Genomic DNA, 20,937 nt, shown 5'->3' with positions numbered 1-20,937 from the left:
TTTTTTTTTTATTGGTAAGCAAGGTACATCATTCATAATACAGTGTATATTAGCAGTCTAAATATAATAATACAATGTATAAGGAACCACTAACACCAGCCTAAAAGCAGTCAAGTAAAAACAGAGAAGTATGAAGCTTAGGCAACACTAACAAACAGCCCAATGATGAAAAAAAACAACAAAACAAACAGATCCAGGGGGTAGGGAGTTGGGGATATAGGTTTGAAAATATAAAAACTTTTGGTACGCAGGATGTTTTCCAAGTTCTTTGCTTTGCAAATTCATTATTGTGCTTGTGTCATCATGGGTGGAGTTTCTTCCTCAATACCACCTCGTTTTGTAATTCTGCATTCTATGAGTACACGTCTCCCTCCGTATTCACGGTTTCAACAATCGCGATTTCGATTATTTGTGATTTTTGGCATACTAGCTCCTCCCCCCAAATTACGCCATCCGATAAAAATTTTGGCGCTTTCAAAGTAGTGACTTTTTTTGGCAAATGCTATTTCCTGCGTGTGGAGAGAAGTACAGTAGAGACAAAGTTATTTATGGCTTTTCTGTATTCGCGTGTGTGTTCATCCCCTAATCACCGCGAATACGGAGGGAGAAGTGTACTTCTTTGGGGGCCACTCTTCCAGGTATACTGTCTGGTTGGTTAACATTTTATTGTTGTTCTCATGCATCGTCTATTTTGTTACTTGCTGGTCTATTCAATCTGCCAGTATTTAGCTGGAGGCAGCCGTGCTGTCTTAAATTAACTGGATGGTTAACCAATGCTGGTGGCCGGATACAGAACTGTCATTAAATTTCCAGGGTTGCCTCTGACCACAGGAGGTAGCCAGGCTGCCTCTTGTGGTCTGAATATCAGCCCTATAGGGTGTAATGTATTCAGCCATAATGCCTTTAAAAACACACAGCATACTTACTCTGCCAGAAGAAAACTGATACTGACAGTGGTTTGTTTGGCAGGATCAGTAGCAAGTGAATCTACGCCACAAGTTATATGGTACTCTCTCTGCCAAATGAAACAAAAAAATATCAATGACCACCTAAAATATAATAATAGACTGTCTCAATGGATAAAAAGATCGATTGCCACAAACTAAATTCTGCCTTGAATGTTGTTTTAAAATTTTAGGCAACCAATGCTATGAGAACAATGCAAGACACCGACAGCTAGAGTGATTAATATGCACTAACACCTCTAACATCATTAATATGCTTTCTTAGCAATTGGGTTCCACCGAATAAAGGAGAAATTAGGTTCTTACCTGCTAATTTTCTTTCTTTTAGTCTCTCTAGACCTGTACAGTTCTTTACTGATGGGTAATAGCTCACTGTGACCAACAGGTGGAGGTTGAGACCAAACTTTGGTTGTAGTATATTAGCTGAGGTTCCCCCTCCTAAACCAGTCTGCCGAATAGCCAAGCAGAACCAAGAAAAAACTAACATGTAAGAGTAATAAAACTCCGAACAGGAGAATAAAACAACCAACATATAGTAACGCTGTTGGAAAATGCATAAAACCAAAACCCTGCAGTGAAATGTCCCCACAGCTCACAGCTAGGCCAGCTGAGCCATAGCCGCTGTTCTTGTATATCCCTGGCACTAGAAAAATACTAGAACACATAGAAAAGCAAAAATCTGCACGTGAACAAAACCGCAAGCACTGCATAAAGACAGATAGCGTGGGGAACTGTACCGGTCTTGAGAGACTAAAATAAAGAAAATTAGTAGGTAAGAACCTAATTTCTCTTTCTTTTTTTTTCTTTTTTTTTTTAAACTTATGTTTATTGAAAGTGAAAAAGGTTACAACCAGACTCAGGCAGAATACAAAACTGAAATAGAAATACAGCCAAAGGGCCCAGAAAGGCAATCAGAACAATAAACACAACAGCAACATCCCCGGTCACAGCCCCCCCCCCCCCAAATACACAGCAGAAGCGAGAATGCTCTATGGGGCAGGGCACAGTAGTCCCAGGGATGGCTCAACCAACCAGGAAAATACAAAAATAGAAAGATCCAGCGTCACAACCTTCCACTATTTTATATGTAGATGTCCCCAACCGGGACCAATCCCTACACACACTCACCCACTCACACCTACAGTCAAACCATATCTCAGAACAGACTCCCATACATAACAACCCCCTCCAACCCACCCCCAGGGCACCACCAGAAGCAAGATCATACAGACCACCGAAAAGAATAGAAAGCAAAGGGGAGGAAGAGAGAGAAGAGGGACGAAAAGAAGAAGAAATGAGTAAAAGGAAAAAAAGGAAAGAGAGAAGGAAAGAAAAAAAAGACAAGAAGAAGAGAGCAGAAAGTGCGGGCATGTCAGTATGCCCCCTCGTCTCAAGCACCCCTCAAGCCTCTACCAACTCCTGCAGTTGCTCCCACAAGCGAACATACTGTCTCGTATCCCGGTACGGAGATCTAGCATAAGACCGTACCTCAAAGCGGGCCATCTCCAGAAGTCTACTCCGCCACCGAGACGCCGGAGGCGAATCTTCCGACATCCAATAAGTCAAGATCAACTTTTTAACAAGAAGGATAACATTATAAAAGAAACGACACTGAGGGACAAGAAACCCCTGATCCTGGAGGAAATGCTGCAGCCCCAGAAGGAGGAACCCATAGTCCCACTCCACAGTGCGGCCCACTACGCGCTCCAGAAGAGGGAGTGCATCCCCCCAAATACGCAGCGTGGGACACTCCAAGAAGGAATGAAGGTAAGTTCCGGCCTGAGTATGACACTTTACGCATAGGGCACTATCCCAAAGCCCCAAACGGGCCCCCCGCTGCTTGGTAAAGTATGCCCGATGAAGGATCTTAAACTGAAGCTCCTGAAAGTCAGCGGATTTAGTGTAGGTGTAAAGAGTCTTGAAACAGGTCAAAAAGTGCGGCTCAGGAAGACTCAACCCCAACTCCTGCTCCCAACGAGAGCGTAACGGGGCAAGCACAGTCAAGGAAATGGACGATTTCAACAGACGATACCAGTAAGCCAGAGTGTTAGCAGTCTCAGGGGTCACCGCAAAAATTTCTCTTTCTTTATCGCTCTCTAGACCGGTACAGTTCTTTACTGATGGGACACACCAAAGCAGTACTCATCAAGGGTGGGACCCCCGAAGGGCCAACACCAGAACCCGCTCACTGAACACCGCGTCCCAACACGCCTGAATATTCACATGGTAGTGGCGAACAAAAGAATGCAGAGAAGACCAAACTGCAGCCTTACAAATGTCCACTGGAGGCACAAGTTAAGACTCAGCCCAAGAAGCTGCCTGACCCCGAGTGGAATGAGCCTTGAGAAATTCTGGAACAGGCTTTTTCTGAAGAAGGTATACAGAAGCAATAGTCTCCATAATCCACCGCGCAATGGTAGCCTTAGAAGCGCCATCCCCCTTACGAGGACCTGCCAGAATGACAAAAAGATGATCCGACTTCTGGATCTCCTGGGTCCACTGACTATAAGAGCAAAGGACCTGACAGACATCCAATTCGTGCAACTGTCTCTTCTCCGAAAAGCCCCCCTCCCCCACAATCACCCAAAAACAGGAGAACTATGGATTGGTTAACATGAAAATGTGCTCCTGAGAAAACTTCAGAAAGGAAGGCCTACAAGAAAACGCCTGCAGCTCAGAAACACGTCTCGCAGATAAGAGCCACCAAAAAAATGGCTTTAACAGTAAGGTCCTTCAACGAGCAGGCACCCAAAGGCTCAAAATGTGGGCGCACCAGCCCGGGTAAGACCAAATTAAGAACCCAAGACAGAACAGATGGCCAAACAGGGGGAGGGGGGGGGGCTTGAGCAATTTCACCACCTGTAAAAACGAACCACATCGAGAATGGCAGTCAAATACTGACCCCGTAACAACCCATGAAAGGCAGACAAGGCCGCAAGCTGAACCCGGAGAGAAGACCAAGCCAGGCCCCTGTCTAGGCCATCATGTAAGAACTCCAAGATGTTAGGCAAAGAAGTGTAAAGGTTGAAGTAGGCATACCGAACGGAAAGAGAACCATAGCGACATCTTTCAACTTCAGGAAAGGAAACTATGAAGCAATGAGGGAAATGGTAAGGAAGAAACTTAGGAACACTTCCAAAAAATGGCAAACAGTAGAACATGCCTGGTCTTTTTTCAAAGACACAGTGAGCGAGGCACAAAATCTGCACATCCCCAGATTCAGAAAGGGGTGCAAAAAGGGTCGAACAAAAGACCCAGTATGGATGACTAAAATAGTGAAGGAAGCGATAGGCAATAAGAAAAATTCATTCAGGGAATGGAAAAAGGACAAAACTGAAGGGAACCAGAAGGAGCACAGGAAGTATCAAAAAGAATGTCACCGTGTGGTTCGAAAAGCCAAAAGAGAGTATGAAGAGAGGCTAGCCAGGGAGGCACGAAATTTCAAACCGTTCTTCAGATATGTTAAAGGGAAACAGCCAGCTAGGGAGGAGGTGGGACCGCTGGACGAAGGAGACAGGAAGGGAGCGGTGAAGGAGGAGAAAGAAGTCGCAGAAAGACTCAACATGTTCTTCTCGTCTGTATTTACAAACGAAGACACAACCAACATACCGGAACCTGAACAAATATTCAATGGAAATCAAGCAGAAAAATTAACATCCATGGAAGTGAGCCTTGATGATGTACACAGGCAGATAGAAAAACTTAAAACTGACAAATCCCCGGGTCCGGACGGAATCCATCCCAGGGTTCTGAAGGAATTAAAGGAGGAGATAGCGGAACTACTGCAGCAAATTTGCAACCTATCCTTGAAAACAGGCATGATCCCGGAGGATTGGAAGATAGCCAATGTCACGCCCATCTTTAAAAAGGGATCAAGAGGTGACCCGGGAAACTACAGACCAGTGAGTTTGACTTCGGTTCCGGGGAAACTGACGGAAGCACTGATTAAAGAACACATCGATGAACATCTGGAAAGAAACGAACTTTTGAAAACAACCCAACATGGTTTCTGCAGGGGGAGATCGTGCCTAACGAACTTATTGCACTTCTTCGAAGGAATTAACAAACGGATGGACAGAGGAGACCCCATAGACATCATATACCTTGATTTCCAAAAAGCCTTTGACAAGGTGCCTCACGAACGTCTACTCCGGAAACTGAAGAACCATGGAGTGGACGGAGACGTACATAGATGGATCAGAAACTGGTTGGCGGGTAGGAAACAGAGGGTAGGGGTGAAGGGCCACTACTCGGACTGGATGGGGGTCACGAGTGGTGTTCCGCAGGGCTCAGTGCTCGGGCCGCTGCTATTTAATATATTCATAAATGATCTAGAAACAGGCACGAAGTGTGAGATAATAAAATTTGCGGACGATACAAAACTATTTAGTGGAGCTGGGACTAAAGAGGAATGCGAAGAATTGCAAAGGGACTTGAACAAATTGGGGGAATGGGCGGCGAGATGGCAGATGAAGTTCAACGTTGAGAAATGTAAAGTATTGCATGTTGGAAACAGAAACCCGAGGTACAACTATACGATGGGAGGGATATTATTGAATGAGAGCAACCAAGAAAGGGACTTGGGGGTAATGGTGGACATGACAATGAAGCCGACGGCACAGTGCGCAACAGCCGCTAAGAAAGCAAATAGAATGCTAGGCATAATCAAGAAGGGTATTACAACAAGGACAAAAGAAGTTATCCTGCCATTGTATCGGGCGATGGTGTGCCCGCATCTGGAATACTGCGTCCAATATTGGTCTCCGTACCTTAGGAAGGATATGGCGTTACTCGAGAGGGTTCAGAGGAGAGCGACACGCTTGATAAAAGGGATGGAAAACCTCTCATACGCTGAGAGATTGGAAAAACTGGGTCTCTTTTCCCTGGAGAAGAGGAGACTTAGAGGGGATATGATAGAGACTTATAAGATCATGAAGGGCATAGAGAGAGTAGAGAAGGACAGATTCTTCAAACTTTCGAAAAATAAAAGAACAAGAGGACACTTGGAAAAGTTGAAAGGGGACAGATTTAAAACGAATGCTAGGAAGTTCTTCTTTACCCAACGAGTGGTGGACACCTGGAATGCGCTTCCAGAGGGAGTAATAGGGCAGAGTACAGTACAGGGGTTTAAGAAAGGATTGGACAATTTCCTGCTGGAAAAGGGGATAGAGGGGTATAAATAGAGGATTACTGCACAGGTCCTGGACCTGTTGGGCCGCCGCGTGAGCGGACTGCTGGGCATGATGGACCTCAGGTCTGACCCAGCAGAGGCATTGCTTATGTTCTTATGAGACCACTCCACGCGCAGCACACCACTCCTCAAAGAGATGCAAAAAGAGCATATAAGCCTGAGAAGTGGAAAGTCTCCAGGACCCCAAAAGAGTAGAGATAACTATCTGAATAACCTCTCTTACCCTAGGCGTGCTCTTTCAAGAGCCAAGCCGTAAGACAAAAGGGACCCGGATCAAACATTGGAATGGGGCACCCAAGTCAGAAGGTAGGACGAGAGAGGCAGAGGATCTACCACAAGATGATGAACCAGATCCGTGTAATACGGACGCCTAGGCCAGTCCAGGGCCACCAGGATCACGAGGCTGGGATGCCGAACAATGCAAAGACCTCTGCCCATTACCAGCCATGGAGGAAACACATACAGAAGACCCTCCGTTGGCCATGGCTAAACCAGAGCATCCAGGCCCTTGGCCTTACCATCTCTGCGACAACTAAAGAAGTAGGGAGTTTTGGTGTTGATACTCATGGCCATCAGGTCCATGAGGGGCTGATCCCAAGTTTGCGCTATTAATTGGAAGGCCGCAGAACTGACACCACTCACCAGGATCCACACATGACGGCTGAGAAAATCCGCCTCCGAAGCAGAGCATATTGAAGCAGATGCATGTGTGCCTGAGCCCATCTCACCATGACTAGGGAAGTCGCCATTGACCCCAAGACCTGGAGAAAATCCTGTGCCCGAGAACACTGGGATGCCATGGGGAGGCGAAACTGCACCTACAATTTGCTTACCCAGGCCTCTGGGAGGAAAACCCTCCCCAAGGAGGTGTCGAATAGAACCCCAAGAAACTGCAGGTGCTTAGAGGGGGTCAACCGGCTCACGGACAGTTTGACAACCCATCCCAGCAATTGCAGGAACTCCACACCACCCGAGCCATAACCTGGGTACTCTGCTGGAATGACTTTGCTTGAATCAACCAATCGTCCAGGCAGGGAAGAACCAGAATGCCCTCGTAGCACAAAGCAACTGCCACAACTACCAAAATCATGGTAAACATCTTTGGGGCCATGGTAAACATCTTTGGGGCCAAAAGGATGCGCCTAAAACTGATAGTGCCATCCCAAAGTGAAGGAACCGCTGATGGGAGACCCAGATTGGAAAATGCCAATAAGCCTCCATCAGATCGAGAGAAGTCAGATACTTCCCCGGCTGAACTGCCAGAATGATAGACCGTAACGTCTCCATGTAAAAAGATGGAACTCTGAGAGCCCATCTAGGATGGGACAGCTGCTTTGAGATCTAGCAATCTTAGAAGGATCTGGCAAAAGCCTGCTTCTTCCACACCACCTAACAAGGAGAAGCTAGAAAATGATCTGGCAAGGAGCAAACAAACTCCAGAGCATAAGCGACCCGAATCACCTCCAGGACCCACTGATCGGACATGATATCTGTCCACCTTGGATAAAATTCGCTCCGACGAGCGCTCACCGGAACCAGCAGGGGCACTGGCAAGGAGTCATTAGGCAGGACAGGAAGCAGTGGAACCAGCGGAGGAAAACCCAGCTCCCTGGTGGTCCTCCCAAAAGGACTGCATGTGCTGAAAGAAAAAGCCCCGGAAAGACCCGGAGGCCTGAAAGGAAGTGGCCCCTCGAACAGGGCGGAGCCGGTGGAAATCACGCAAGCGCCCTTGAGCAGTGCCAACCTGCGCCAGTAGCTTAGCTCTGTCTTCAGGCAAACGAGGCACTTTAGAATCAGATAAGGTCTCAACCAACTTGTCCAAATCCTCTCCAAACACGAAAGACACCCTATAGGAGAATTTCAGCACTGTAGCCTGGGATGCCGCATCCGCTGACCATGCTGGAGCCACAAGGTACAACGCGCAGCCATCCCGAGAACCATAGACTTGGCCAAAGTCCGCAACAGGTCCTACCTGGCATCAGAGAGATAAGAAGCACCCATCTTAATATTGACTACTTCCTGCTCTACTAAGTCCCAGTTATCAGATTCATGATAAGACACGCTCGGCCACTGAAAACAGGCCAGAGCAACCAGACTGGACCGCCAGGGCAGCAAACATCAAAACTCTGTTAAAGGAGGAACTCCAATTTACACTCCACAGGGTCCCTCAAAGCAGAGCCGCCGTTAACAGGCACATTAGGCTGCTTTGCGATAGCTGGATCTGTTTTAGCCGGTGTGCTCTCCCTCCCGGGCACCCCGCCCTCCAGCCTTCCTCTCTGCTTGTGTTCTGTTGGAGGCCAGGTTCCTGAAGAAGGGCTCCTCCCGAAACCAGCGCGGTTGAACCTCTCCTCCTGGTGCGGTTTTTCCGTTTGTGTGACAGTTTTGGATAAGTATTGTTTCTTTTGGACATGTTTTTCACTTTTTGGTATGGTTTTTGACTTTGTTTGTGATTTTGTGTGAGTTTTTTGAGGGGGTTTGGCTGGCAGGGTTTGTGTGGGGGTCGCTCAGGTTGCTTGTGTTGAGTTTCATTTACTCACTTTGGTTGTTGATTGGTTTGATTTCTGCACACACAGGGCGCTCGATGATGGTGTGCGGGTGAAGGCTTATGGCCTTGGCCCAGAAGTGAAGTGTCGGAGCTGTGCTCCTATCACTGAGGGTTCACACTGAGAGCGCCCTATAACATCATATAATGTGACATGTTCTTTGACATATTACACTATATTTGGTTTGCAAATTGTGAGCCAAGTTAGGCACTTTGAGCTTCCCCCTCACAGACCTTGATGTGACTTGGTTGCCTTCCTTGTTTTTTCTAGTTTGCGATAGCTGAGAGCAACACGCCCACAACGGACGACCTGAAGGTGTCCTGATTCCCCTCTGGGATGTGAAACCAGTGGGCCAGAGTGTGCAGAGCTAAAAAGGGCCACAGGCACCCAATAATGCACAAGCACAAACTCCCGAAATCCTGAAAACCAGGATAAAGAATGGGAAGTTAAGCGGATCCCCCGAAACAAGGGGTCCAGCTCAGGACTTCTTCTCGGCTGCCTCGAACCCTGAGACCTGAAAAATCCGCTCTTAGAGCTCGTCCCTCCAAACAACGCGCCGCACGGACACATCCGCGCTAGCAGACAGACGTGCAAAACCACCACTAGCAGAAACTGTTCCCGCTAGAGGATCCTGGAGATCTCCCAAGGTCCAGGTCCTGAGTAACAGAAGTCTGCTCCTTCAGATAAAATCCGCATCCCAAGAGACCCTCGGGCACAGGGACGAGAGAGGAAAGGGGAACAAATCTGGTACTGAGTAGGGCCGACCAGTAGAGGATGTCGAAGGACAACCCCTCCCCCCCCGGGGCAAAAGCAGGACCTCCGGCCACATCAAGAAAGCCATATATAGGGCTAAAAACAAAGAGAGAAAAAATCTCCTGGTGGCCCCGACTCCCTGCCACAGCAGGGGACCCAGCAAAAAACCTGTCCCTGTGTCACCAAAACAGGGGCAAGGTCACCCGAGGCTACAGAAAGATGGGAGGTGCTTCCCACCAAAAATGGAGCTGAATCGCCCAAAAAAAAAGGAGCTCCAGAGATGAGGGCAGCACTGTTCCAGCCGCTAAAGCAGGCAGCAGCTGTAAGGGAGTCCCCAGCCGCTTCGGCGGCAAGGAAATCCTTTCTGCCCTGACCATGGGCGGTGGGGGTAAGCCTGGGCTTCCTCGTCATCTTCTTCCGGCTTGCAAGACACTCGAAGGGGATCCCTAGCCGCTGGCACCCAATGCCGACGAGGATTCCCCTTCGCAGTGGCCTACCCCGCTCGAATAGGCTGGCTGCGAGTGCCTCGCAGCTGGAGCACAATTAGCACTTTTTCCTTTGCAAGGTGCTCATTGCGCAATACACGACTTAAGCTAGAGTAAAAGTGTTAGTTAGTTAAAAAAAAAATACAGTAAAATACAGTAAATTTAAAGGGAAAGAACCCTTTAGACCAACACAGCCTCAGGATTTGAGTTTGGGTTTTTTCCAGAACGACTCCACTGGCTCTCTAAGCCAGAGGCCTGACCATTATCGGTGGCCAGGCTGCCAGCTGAAGCAACTCTACAAAAACTTGGGGAGATGGAGGAAAGGTGGGAGGGACCCAACTCGAAAACCATCGGGTTTGATACCCCCGGGGTCGGACGGACCCCCAAACAGGACCCGTCCAGCACCAGAAAGGGGAACAGGAGTCCTAAACAAATTCCAACACCTTTAACAAGGGAAGCCTTAAATTTTTCTCTCTTACCACCTGCTTGGAGACTGAGCAAGACTGGTTTAAGAGGGGGAGCCTCAGCTAATATACTACAACCAAAGTTTGGTCTCAAGTCACCACCTGCTGTTCACAGTGAGCTAATGCCCATCAATAAAGAACTGTACCGGTCTAGAGAGCGATAAAGAATAGGGACTTTTTGTTAGAAAGGCAACATATGCACCTACACACAGGTAGAAAAGTTGATGGATAAAGTCAAAAGGGTGCTTGGGTATATAGGGAGGAGAATGGTCAATAGAAAAACAGTACTCCTAAGTCTTTGGCAACATCTTATATACAGTACTGTACAGAATTCAAGAAACCACACCTTCAAAAAAGATAAGCAGAAAGGCATAAATGTGTAGGAGGGCGGCCTCCTTAATTTGAAAGGAATATCTGGAAACAGGCAGAGTAGGATGAAGATAGAAGGGGATAAACTCAAGATCTACTTCTCTGCTGCTCCGTGGAGGCAGTGAAGACAAGAACAGTATCTAAACTCAGGAAAACATGGGAGAGGCACAGAGAATCTAAGGTAGAGGACAGTACAGATTGGTAGGGATAGACCATTTGGGTCTTTGTTATTTTCTATGTATCTATGCTAGATAATGTGGTAATACAGTAACCCTAGAAATTACATTACAGCTGAATTCAGTTAAAAAGATTACTTAATTGGTACCTCAACTGCATTCATGCCCTACCCTCCGAACTTGTAAAGCACCATATCTGCTGCCATTCCCCATTTACTCCCCTACCTCTAGCCCCTTATAATTCCTTACCTAAATAACATGTATAAGCCTTTGTCCTATGTCCATCTTAATTAAATTATAAGCTCTTTCAAGCATGGATCATGTTTATTGTACAGCACTTTATAAATAATAAAAAGTAGTAGTAGTAATACAAAGGATAATAAAGCATCACAGAAATTAGCATATACTTACAGGTTCACTCCAGCTCTTCTGCGATGGTACCACAGTATGTGGGTCAATTTTCTGGAACCTATTAAGTGCATTTTCATGAATATACTTCAAATGCAAGTCCAAGGGAAAATTTCCATATGTAATGAACCTGTAGATTATATTAAAGACTATATTATTTTCTTCTTCACCTGACCGTACACTAAAAGTGTGTTTCACGTTTCATTATTTTCAGTAACAAAATTAAATCTGAACGTACAAAAAAATCAAATAGGTATGTCTGCAAATTACTCATATGATTAGAAGGGGTAGTTTTATTAAAGAGGCTTGTAGAATAGTGTTTTGTGAGGGGGTGCTGAAAGTTCTCAGCCCAACCAGCTTCCTAAATTCTGAGCTAGAGAAGCTTTCCCACACAGGTTCTGTCAGCAATATCAACCATACTGTGAGGTCTTGCTATCCTCAGAGAAAGAAAAATATATCTTCTGGGATAGGTCCATCTTTACAGAAGCACAAATAAAATTTAAAATTATAAACGCATGTATTTCAAATCTTATCAGGTCTAGATCCAGGTCATGTAAAGTCTTTGATCACTCAATCCTTTACATATATATCTTTGCATTCTACTGAAGCACTGTACTTGTATTTTCCATTAGTACATGGGATAACTCAAATTGTTGTTAGAATTCTCTCCCACTTGCTATTAGGAAAAACCTCAATATATGATTTTTAGGAAAAAACTAAAAACTTTTAATTTCAGAAAGTTTTCTAGTTGGTTACCTTTATACTTAATTAGGTTATATTCTATCTGCAATCAAAAATAAGTATTGTATTATTCTTAGTATATAGTTAGCTTCTTATACAGGCCTCCTTCACAGACGGAAGAAGTAGATAGAGATTTAATAGTAGACAGAATATACCTAAAAAAAGGGGAAGTCTTACTAATAGGTGATTTTAACATGCCGAATGTTGATTGGGGTATCCCTATTACGGGGTCTTCTAGAAGTAGGGAGATCCTGGATTCTCTACAAGGATAACTGTTCCAGCAGCTGGTAATGGAACCCACGTGGGATGGGGGGGGGGGGGTCATACTGGACTTAGTGCTTACAAATGGGGAAAGTGTTTCTGATGTTACAATGGGTGATCATCTGGCATCCAGTGATCATTGCATGGTACGATTTAATATTAAAATGGGTATGGAGGCTCATTCAAAAGCAAAGGTTCTAGACTTTAAAAAGACTAACTTTGTTCGGATGGGGGTTTATGTCAAAGAATTATTGTCTGGATGGGAATGTCTGGAAAGAGTGGAAATGCGGTGGGCAAAACTGAAAGGAGCGATTGTAAGGGCGATAAACCTATTTGTGATGCAAATAAGTAAGAGGAAAAGAAGGCCTCTTTGCGGATCATACCAAAATCCGCAATAGAGTAGACAGCTGGATGGTGTGAACAACATGAAGAAAAACCTGGCGAAGCTTGAAGAATGGTCAGAAATTTGGCAGCTAAAATTTAAGAAATGCAAGGTCATGCATTTGGGCTGAAAAAAAAAATCAGAGGGAAGGGTGCAGTTTAGGGGGTGAAGAACTTATGTGCACGTCAGAAGAGCGGGACTTGGGTGTGATTGTATGCGATGTTGTTAAGGTGACCAAACAGGTTGAAAAGGTGACGGTGAAAACTATAAGGATACTGGGTTGCATAGGGAGAGGTATGGCCAGTAGAAAAAAGGAGGTATTGATGCCCCTGTATAAGACTTTGGTGAGACCTCATTTAGAATATTGTGTACAATTCTGGAGGCCGCATTTTCAAAAAGATATAAAAAGGATGGAGTCTGTCCAGAGGAAGGCTACTAAAATGGTATGTGGTCTTCATCATAAGGCGTATGAGGACAGACTTAAAGATCTCAACCTGTATATTTTGGAGGAAAGGCGGGAGAGGGGAGATAGATGTTTAAATACCTATGTAATGTAAATGCGCATGAGTCGAGTCTGTCATTTGAAAGGAAACTGCAACAAGAGGGCATAGGATGAAGTTAAGAGGCGATGGGTTCCGGAGTAACCTAAGGAAATACTATTTTACAGAAAGGGTGGTAAATGCATAGAATAGTCTCTCGAAGAGTATAGAGTATAGATTCGGCCTATTAGAGGCCCTTCTCAAGGCCCTTCGCCGTTGGCTCGCCTCCTTTTAAGGAGGGGGGCCCGGGCGCCTACTGCTGACGCGGTGGGGGTGGGCGGAGCTACTGTCGCCTACCCCGATGCAATAAAAGGTTTGCCGCTCGCCTTCGCTGGTTCCCCGAGTCTCAGCACGCTGCTGCTGAGCCTCCCAGCGCCTCCTCTCTGTCTCCGCTCTGCCCTCGCTGCCTGTTAGCAGTGGCTGGACCGTCGGCTCGCCTCCTTTTAAGGAGGGGGGCCCGGGCGCCTACTGCTGACGCGGTGGGGGTGGGCGGAGCTACTCTCGCCTACCCCGATGCAATGAAAGGTTTGCCGCTCGCCTTCGCTGGTTCCCCGAATCTCAGCACGCTGCTGCTGAGCCTCCCAGCACCTCCTCTCTGTCTCCGCTCTGCCCTCGCTGCCTGTTAGCAGCGAGGTGGTGGTGACAGAGATGTGTCTGAATTCAAGAAAGCTTGGGATAGGCATGTGGGATCTCTCAGAGAGAAAGATTGAGGGAGGGAGAGAGAGAGAGAGAGAGAGAGAGAGAGAGAGAGAGAGACAGAAAGAAAGAAAGAGATAATGGTTACTGCAGATGGGTAGACTAGATGGGCCATTTGGCCTTTATCTGCCATTATGTTTCTAATCTGCTCTGAACTATATCGCAGGACAGTAGCGGCCAATAACGGTGCCATTGGTGGCAGCAGGCAGTTGTGTTTCAATCATGCAATGGTGATTTATATAATCACAGCTTTGGGAAAGGTAGGTGCCAGATATGTAGGCTAGGGTTTTCAAGCCCTACATTTCTGCACCTATCTTTCACATAAATTGCCTCCTACAGAGGAAGCACTTTACAATGTCTAATGCCACTACTGGTAGGTGCGATGTAGGTGTCATTTTTTAATGTATAATACATATCTTTGCAGAGTAATTGCACTGGAAGATATACAATACCCCATCAGGGCTTGGTATTGCTACAGCAGACCCTCTATGATGCCCAGACTCCACCCCAATAACTCAGGTGGGGAGGAGTGTGTGAATATAGTTATATATTCTTTATTGAGATATTGTCTACCAGCACAGGAAGGAGCAACTAGATCTATAACAGTGCAAACAAACTTGAAGTGATAAAGCAAATATTTAACAGACAGAAGAAAATGATTCAGAATCATAAGCCACAGACAAACAGGAGATAACTTCCCAAAACTTGGAAAGTAGAAAACAAAAACAGCGAAGGAAGACTCTGGTGCTCAATGTCTTTTATTGGTTAATCGTGGAGGCAAGTGCTGTTTTGGATACGGGGAGCCTTTTGCTGCACTATATGAGAGCGTTTTTATGCCATTCTTGTGGAGAGACTAGGTACTATAACATTCAACTGATAAGACTCCCCAAGACACAATCGTGTTGAGTCACGATTAACCAATCAAAGACATTGAGCACCAGTCTTCCTTTGCTGTTTTGTTTTCTACTTTCAGAATCATAAGCCAACATATTCAGCATGGCAGTACAGTTGTATTCCATTTCCAAGAAGGATAGATAACCTGTACAGCAGGGGTGTCAAGCTCAATCACATAAGGGGCCGAAATCTAAAACATAGGGTAAGTTGCGGGCCAAATTTTTAATTAAGATACTTAGGGGTCCTTTTATTAAGGAACGTTAACAGATGTAGCGCACGCTAAATGCGCACCTTAATAAAAGTCTGCAAAGCATGACGGCTGTGAGACTTGAGGTGTGTGAATCTACAGCTGATGCCTTTTTTGATTGCCAAAGCCACAAAAAGGTGGTATACAAGTCCCCATTCCCCTTCCCTTTTGATTGTAGCCACAGAAAAGCAATTTACAGGAACTTTTTTGTACCTGGGGCAATGGAGACTTGCCCAGAGTCACAAGAAGCCACAATGGGAATCGAACCTGGATTCCCCTGGTTCTCAGGCTGCTGTACTAACCATTAGGCCATCCATTCTCCTTTTGCAATCCAGGCTTCAGCATTTACACCTCCTCATGGCTGGGTGTGCATAACTTCCCTAAGTTTTCTATAAAGAAAAATAGGTGTTTACAGAAAAGGCTTCAAACAGCCCCATAACATTACCTTTCTCAGCACAGGGAAAGCAGGTGCAGGCAGTCAGGAGGATGAGGCAGCTGGGAGGACCAGGCTGATCCGAACTGCGATGGCAGCCGGGAGGACGCAGCGATGGTGAAGTAACTAGATCAGGCGTTCGCTGGGTTGTCATGCAGCAGAAGAAATGGGATAACTTAAATGTTCCAGGGCAGGCTATAATCAGCAAATTTTTCCAGCCGGTGGCTGTATTGAGTGCAAAGAGTGGCGGCTTTCCAGCTGCTCTAGGTCCAGAATCTCCTGCAGACCAGGTCAGGGGAAAGGAGGGTCTGTTGCTGTTCAGTTCCCAGAGGGAGATGGTAGCAATACGTATACCATGTGCTCACTGGAGGACCAGGGTACAGGCAGCCAGGAGGATCAGGTGGACCCGAGCAGCGATGGCAGCCGGGAGGGTGCAGGCAACCACGAGCGGCGAAGGCACAGAAACTTAGAGAACTTAGTCATGCCGACCGTGGCGGGAGCACAGCGTCGTGTGAATCTTCAGCTGATGCCTTTCGGCGGGCAACTTTATTGCAAAATTTTAATTTTCTGGCAGGCCAAATTTTATCACACCGCAAGCCAGATTTGGCCTGCGGGCCAGAGTTTGACATGTCTGCTGTACAGAGATACCAGACACACAAACATTGGAAGCACGGAGACAGCCCAGTGTTCTGAGAAGTGTCACTAGTTTTGATGACTGGCTGGTGTATCACAGCCCTCGATGGAAAGATATAGGAAAGAGCACTGTAATTTAAACATGCTTGGGATAGTTATAAAAAGGCTGGTAAGCATCTCCATTTTTTGTTTTGAAATACTTTTATTTTTTTTTTTTTTAACGGTACTTTCAACTTAAGTCAGGTGTTATAGGGTGCCTGCCGGCACCTAACTTAAGGCACCGTTACATAATATGGGCCTAAGTGTTTTTATTGCATTGCATAGCTTGAATTTGTTAATTTTAAGACAAATAACCTGCTGTGCCTGGCGTTAAAGGGCACAGAAATAGAAGCAGAAGTTCCATACCTGGCATTGCTTGGATGATAGTGAGTGGCATGGAATTGTTTAAGCTGCTCCCAAGTAAGATCAAGAATATACTTTGGGTCCCCGCCAGATACCACAGCATATGTATTATCTGGAAGAAGCTTGTTCTGAAGTTTCTGTGCAAATATTCTTGCATTGCTAGTCTTAAATGACATAACACAAACATTTTAGTGAAACAGACAACATGCAAGAATGATGAAATGTACAACCAAAAAGGCACATATTTAGGTAGACATTTTTAAAAGATTTAAACCCTTCCTCCCTTTATCAGGCTGCATTAGGGTTATCTCAGGCCACAGTGGTAAAAGTTCTGACGCTCATAAGAATTCTGTGAGCATTGGAGCTTTTACTGCCGCAGCTTGATAAAAGGGTGGGGGGGGAGAGCGTTAATTTCCTAAAGGGTCATTTAAAAAAAATAAAAATAAAATAAGAGCATATACCTACAGGGACCATATGTAACTAGTGATTAATGGATTCTGTTACATTAAGGTTTTGCTAAAGTATATTAAACTATCGGCCGATGTTTACAGCAGTCATCCTAAAGAATTGCCCTAGTAATATGTATTAATGTTATTTCTCCATCACACAAAGAAACCACTTTTCAATGTAACATGAACACATGAATTACTTACCTGTTTTGTTCAAACACAGACATAATTGCCCAGCTTTAATGTGTATTATATAGCAAACTGCACATGTTAAAAAAGGTACCGTGTTCCCTGGAAAATAAGACCTATCCTGAAAATAAGCCCTAGCATGATTTTTATAGATGTTCCTAATATAAGCCCTACCCCAAAAATAAACTCTAATTAAGATTGACCCCCCCCCGATGCCCCCCTGAATGTCCCCAACACGCTCAGACTCCATCCCTGACACTAGTGCTGTCCAATTTGCTCCCAAAAAAAATCGTACTCGTTAATTCAGCGACCCCCACCCCCACCCCAGTGAGAGCTGACATGCCTCTGCACCAAGGCCTCCTAAAGCAGCAGCGGCGGCAGTGCTCTGAAAAGGCTGCTTTGAAGCCTTCCCCCTGTGTCACTGATGACATCATCAGTGATGTGGCAGAGGGAAGGCCCCGGCGGGGAAGGTCACGAAGCAGCCGGTTCAGAGTGCTGCTGCCGTTGCTGTTTTTGGAGGCCTCGGAGTGGAGGTATGTCAGTTTTATGGTGGGACAGTCTGTGGAGTTCCGCTGCATAGGGGGATAGGAGGAAGGAATAGAAAGATACTGCACAAGGGGCTGAGTGAGAGGGGAGGAAAGATGCTGCACATGGGGGTGGGGTGGGGGGAAGGAAAGAGGAAGAATTGGGTTGGAGGAGAAGAAGGGAAAGATGATTGTTGCACATGGAAAAAAAAAAAGTAAGACATCCTCTGAAAATAAGCCCCAATTCATTTTTTGGACCCAAAATTAATATTTATATTCAGGGAAACACAGTATTTGGATGTTCGACTTACATGAGCAAACAAAATACACAGAGCTTCCTACCCTAGATAAAGAATCTACAAAATTGAAGAATGTGAGGGTCATGAAAATCCAAATATATAGAAAAGCATAATGATCAATTTCTGTCAAAAGCTAAACTACAATAAATTTTAGCAGCTCTCTCATTCACTTTACATTTGTGGAATATATTGCAACCAGCTTCTGAAAAATAAATGAAACTTACAAAGGCACCCTTCATTTCATTAAAGACAATTCCTTTAAAGACCAAAGGTGAATGCACATCGGCTGGATTTTCATGCTCTAGTCGCCATCCTTCCTGCCTATGAAAATGAAGCAAAAAAACAAACTACTAACAGTTTCAGTTATTAGGCAAAAGTAAACAAAATAAAATATTAAACACATGATACATGCAAGTTACTTTTCTAGAGGTCTTTATTTTAGAATTTTGTTCTTATTTTATATAATCACTAACAGCACTTGCTCTCTGCCTAGGCTGATGCAGGAAGATCCATATGGATATGCACAGGGGCCAGCAGCATCACAGTCACCTGCTCTATTAGCACATGTGTGGTGACCTCCACATGCAAAATCCCTTCATGTGGAGGTCATCACACGCACATGCGAGTACCAGAGGCCATCCAGTCTGTCCAACCTGATTCAATTTAAAAAAAATTTTCTCTCATCTATTTCTGGGCAAGAATCCAAAGCTCTACCCGGTACTGTGCTTGGGTTCCAACTGCTGAAGTCTCTGTCAAAGCTCACTCTAGTATCTAGCCCATCTACACTCTCCCAGCCATTGAAGTCCTCCCCAGTCCATCCTCCACCAAACAGCCATATAGAGACACATACTGTGCAAGCCTGCCCAGTACTGGCCTTAGTTCTTCAATATTTACTATTTTTATTCTAGATCCTCTGTGTACATCCCACGCTTCTTTGAACTCTATCACCGTTTTCCTCTCCAACTCTCATGGCCCTGCCCCTGGGCCCGCCTAGTTCCATCCAGCCCCGCCCTGTTCTGCCCAAGTCACGCCCCATTCTGCCCCGGCCTTGGGGCCCCCAGCCCCACCCCCTCAACCCTCTCGTGCGTGGAGCTGCGTCGGGATGGCTTCTGTGCATGCGTAATGCGATGATGCATGCATGCACACACGCGCATGACATCACTATGTTTCATCTGTGCATGCGCTGGTGTCCTCCTGAGGCGGTCCCGAGCTGGACACTTTTCAAAACCTGGACAAAATGGCTTTGAAAAGCAGTCTAGACACCAGGACATGCCCTCTAAAAAGAGGAACTCTCATTCCAGGAATCCACCACCCGTCTCCATAAAGTAGAATTTCCTTACATTGCTCTTGAATCTACCACCCCTCAACCTCAAATTATGGCCTCTGGTTTTACCATTTTCCTTTCCATGGAAAAGATTTTGTTCTACGTCAATACCTTTCAAATATTTGAACGTCTGAATCATATCTCCCCTGTCCCTCCTTTCCTCTAGGGAAGGGGTGTCAAAGTCCCTCCTCAAGTATTTGAACGTCTGAATCATATCTCCCCTGTCCCTCCTTTCCTCTAGGGAAGGGGTGTCAAAGTCCCTCCTCGAGGGCAGTAATCCAGTTGGGTTTTCAGGATTTCCCCAATGAATATGCATGAGATCTATTAGCATACAATGAAAGCAGTGCATGCAAATAGATCTCATGTATATTCATTGGGGAAATCCTTAAAACCCGACTGGATTGCGGCCCTCGATGAGGGACTTTGACACTCATGCTCTAGGGTATACATATTCAGGGCTTCTAGTCTCTCCTCATATATCTTCTGGCGCAAACTTCCTATCATTTTCGTTGCCCTCCTCTGGACCGCCTCAAGTCTTCTTACGTCTTTCGCCAGATACGGTCTCCAAAACTGAACACAATACTCCAAGTGGGGCCTCACCAACGACCTGTACAGGGGCATCAACACCTTCTTCCTGGCTACGCCTCTCTTTATACAGCCCAGCATCCTTCTGACAGCAGCCACCGCCTTGTCACACTGTTTTTTCGCCTTTAGATCTTCAGACATTATCACCCTAAGGTCCCTCTCCCTGTCCGTGCATATCAGCCTTTCACCTCCCAGCATATACGGTTCCTTCAGATTATTAATCCCCAAATGCATTACTCTATAAAAGTACATTTCTTTGCATTGAATTTTAGTTGCCAGATATTAGATCATTCCTCTAACTTTTGCAGATCCTTTATCATATTTTCCATTCCCTCCTCAGTGTTTACTCTGTTACAAATCTTGGTATCATCCGCAAAAAGGTATTTTTCCTTCTAACCCTTCAGCAATGTCACTCACAATCATATTGAACAGGATTGGTCCCAGCACCGAACCCTGAGGAACTCCACTACTCACTTTTCCTTCCTCCGAGCGACTTCCATTAACCACCATCCTCTGGCATCTGTCAGACAGCAAGTTTCTAATCCAGTTCACCACTTTGGGTCCTAACTTCAGCCCTTCAAGTTTGTTCAACAGCCTCCTATGAGGAACCGTATCAAAGGCTTTGCTGAAATCTAAGTAAATTATATCTAGCATATGTCCTCGATCCAGTTCTCTGGACACCCAATCAAAAAATTAATTCTGGTTCGTTTGGCATGATTTACCTTTTGTAAAGCCATGTTGCCTCGGATCCTGTAACCAGTTATATTCTAGAAAGTTCACTATCTTTTCTTTCAGCAACACTTCCATTATTTTTCCAACAAACGAAGAGAGGCTTACCGGCCTATAGTTTTCTGCTTCATCCCTGTGACCACTTTTATGAAAAGGGACCACATCCGCTCTCCTCTAATCCCCAGGAACCACTCCCGTCTCCAGAACCTCTCTGAGTTCCCTCGGTATCCTGGGATGGATCCCATCCAGTCACATC

At 45.6% G+C, this 20,937-nt stretch overlaps 1 protein-coding gene across 1 annotated transcript in view; it reads right to left on the bottom strand.

The window, feature by feature from the left end:
- LOC117354932 (presequence protease, mitochondrial-like) overlaps nucleotides 1–20,937 on the bottom strand; it is a 155,094-nt gene that overhangs the window by 76,965 nt on the left and 57,192 nt on the right. Inside the window, exons 6-9 of the mRNA XM_033932894.1 lie at nucleotides 18,268–18,364; nucleotides 16,586–16,746; nucleotides 11,358–11,484; nucleotides 927–1,015 (exon numbers count right to left, since the gene is read on the bottom strand). Of these exons, the coding sequence (XP_033788785.1) occupies nucleotides 927–1,015; nucleotides 11,358–11,484; nucleotides 16,586–16,746; nucleotides 18,268–18,364 (474 nt within the window). The remainder of the gene's footprint in view (nucleotides 1–926; nucleotides 1,016–11,357; nucleotides 11,485–16,585; nucleotides 16,747–18,267; nucleotides 18,365–20,937) is intronic.

This window comes from Geotrypetes seraphini, chromosome 2, assembly GCF_902459505.1.
Source record: "Geotrypetes seraphini chromosome 2, aGeoSer1.1, whole genome shotgun sequence".
NCBI lineage: Eukaryota > Metazoa > Chordata > Amphibia > Gymnophiona > Dermophiidae > Geotrypetes > Geotrypetes seraphini.
The sequence above is the reverse complement of the archived record's forward strand: the minus strand, read 5'-3'. Positions and strand labels throughout refer to the sequence as shown.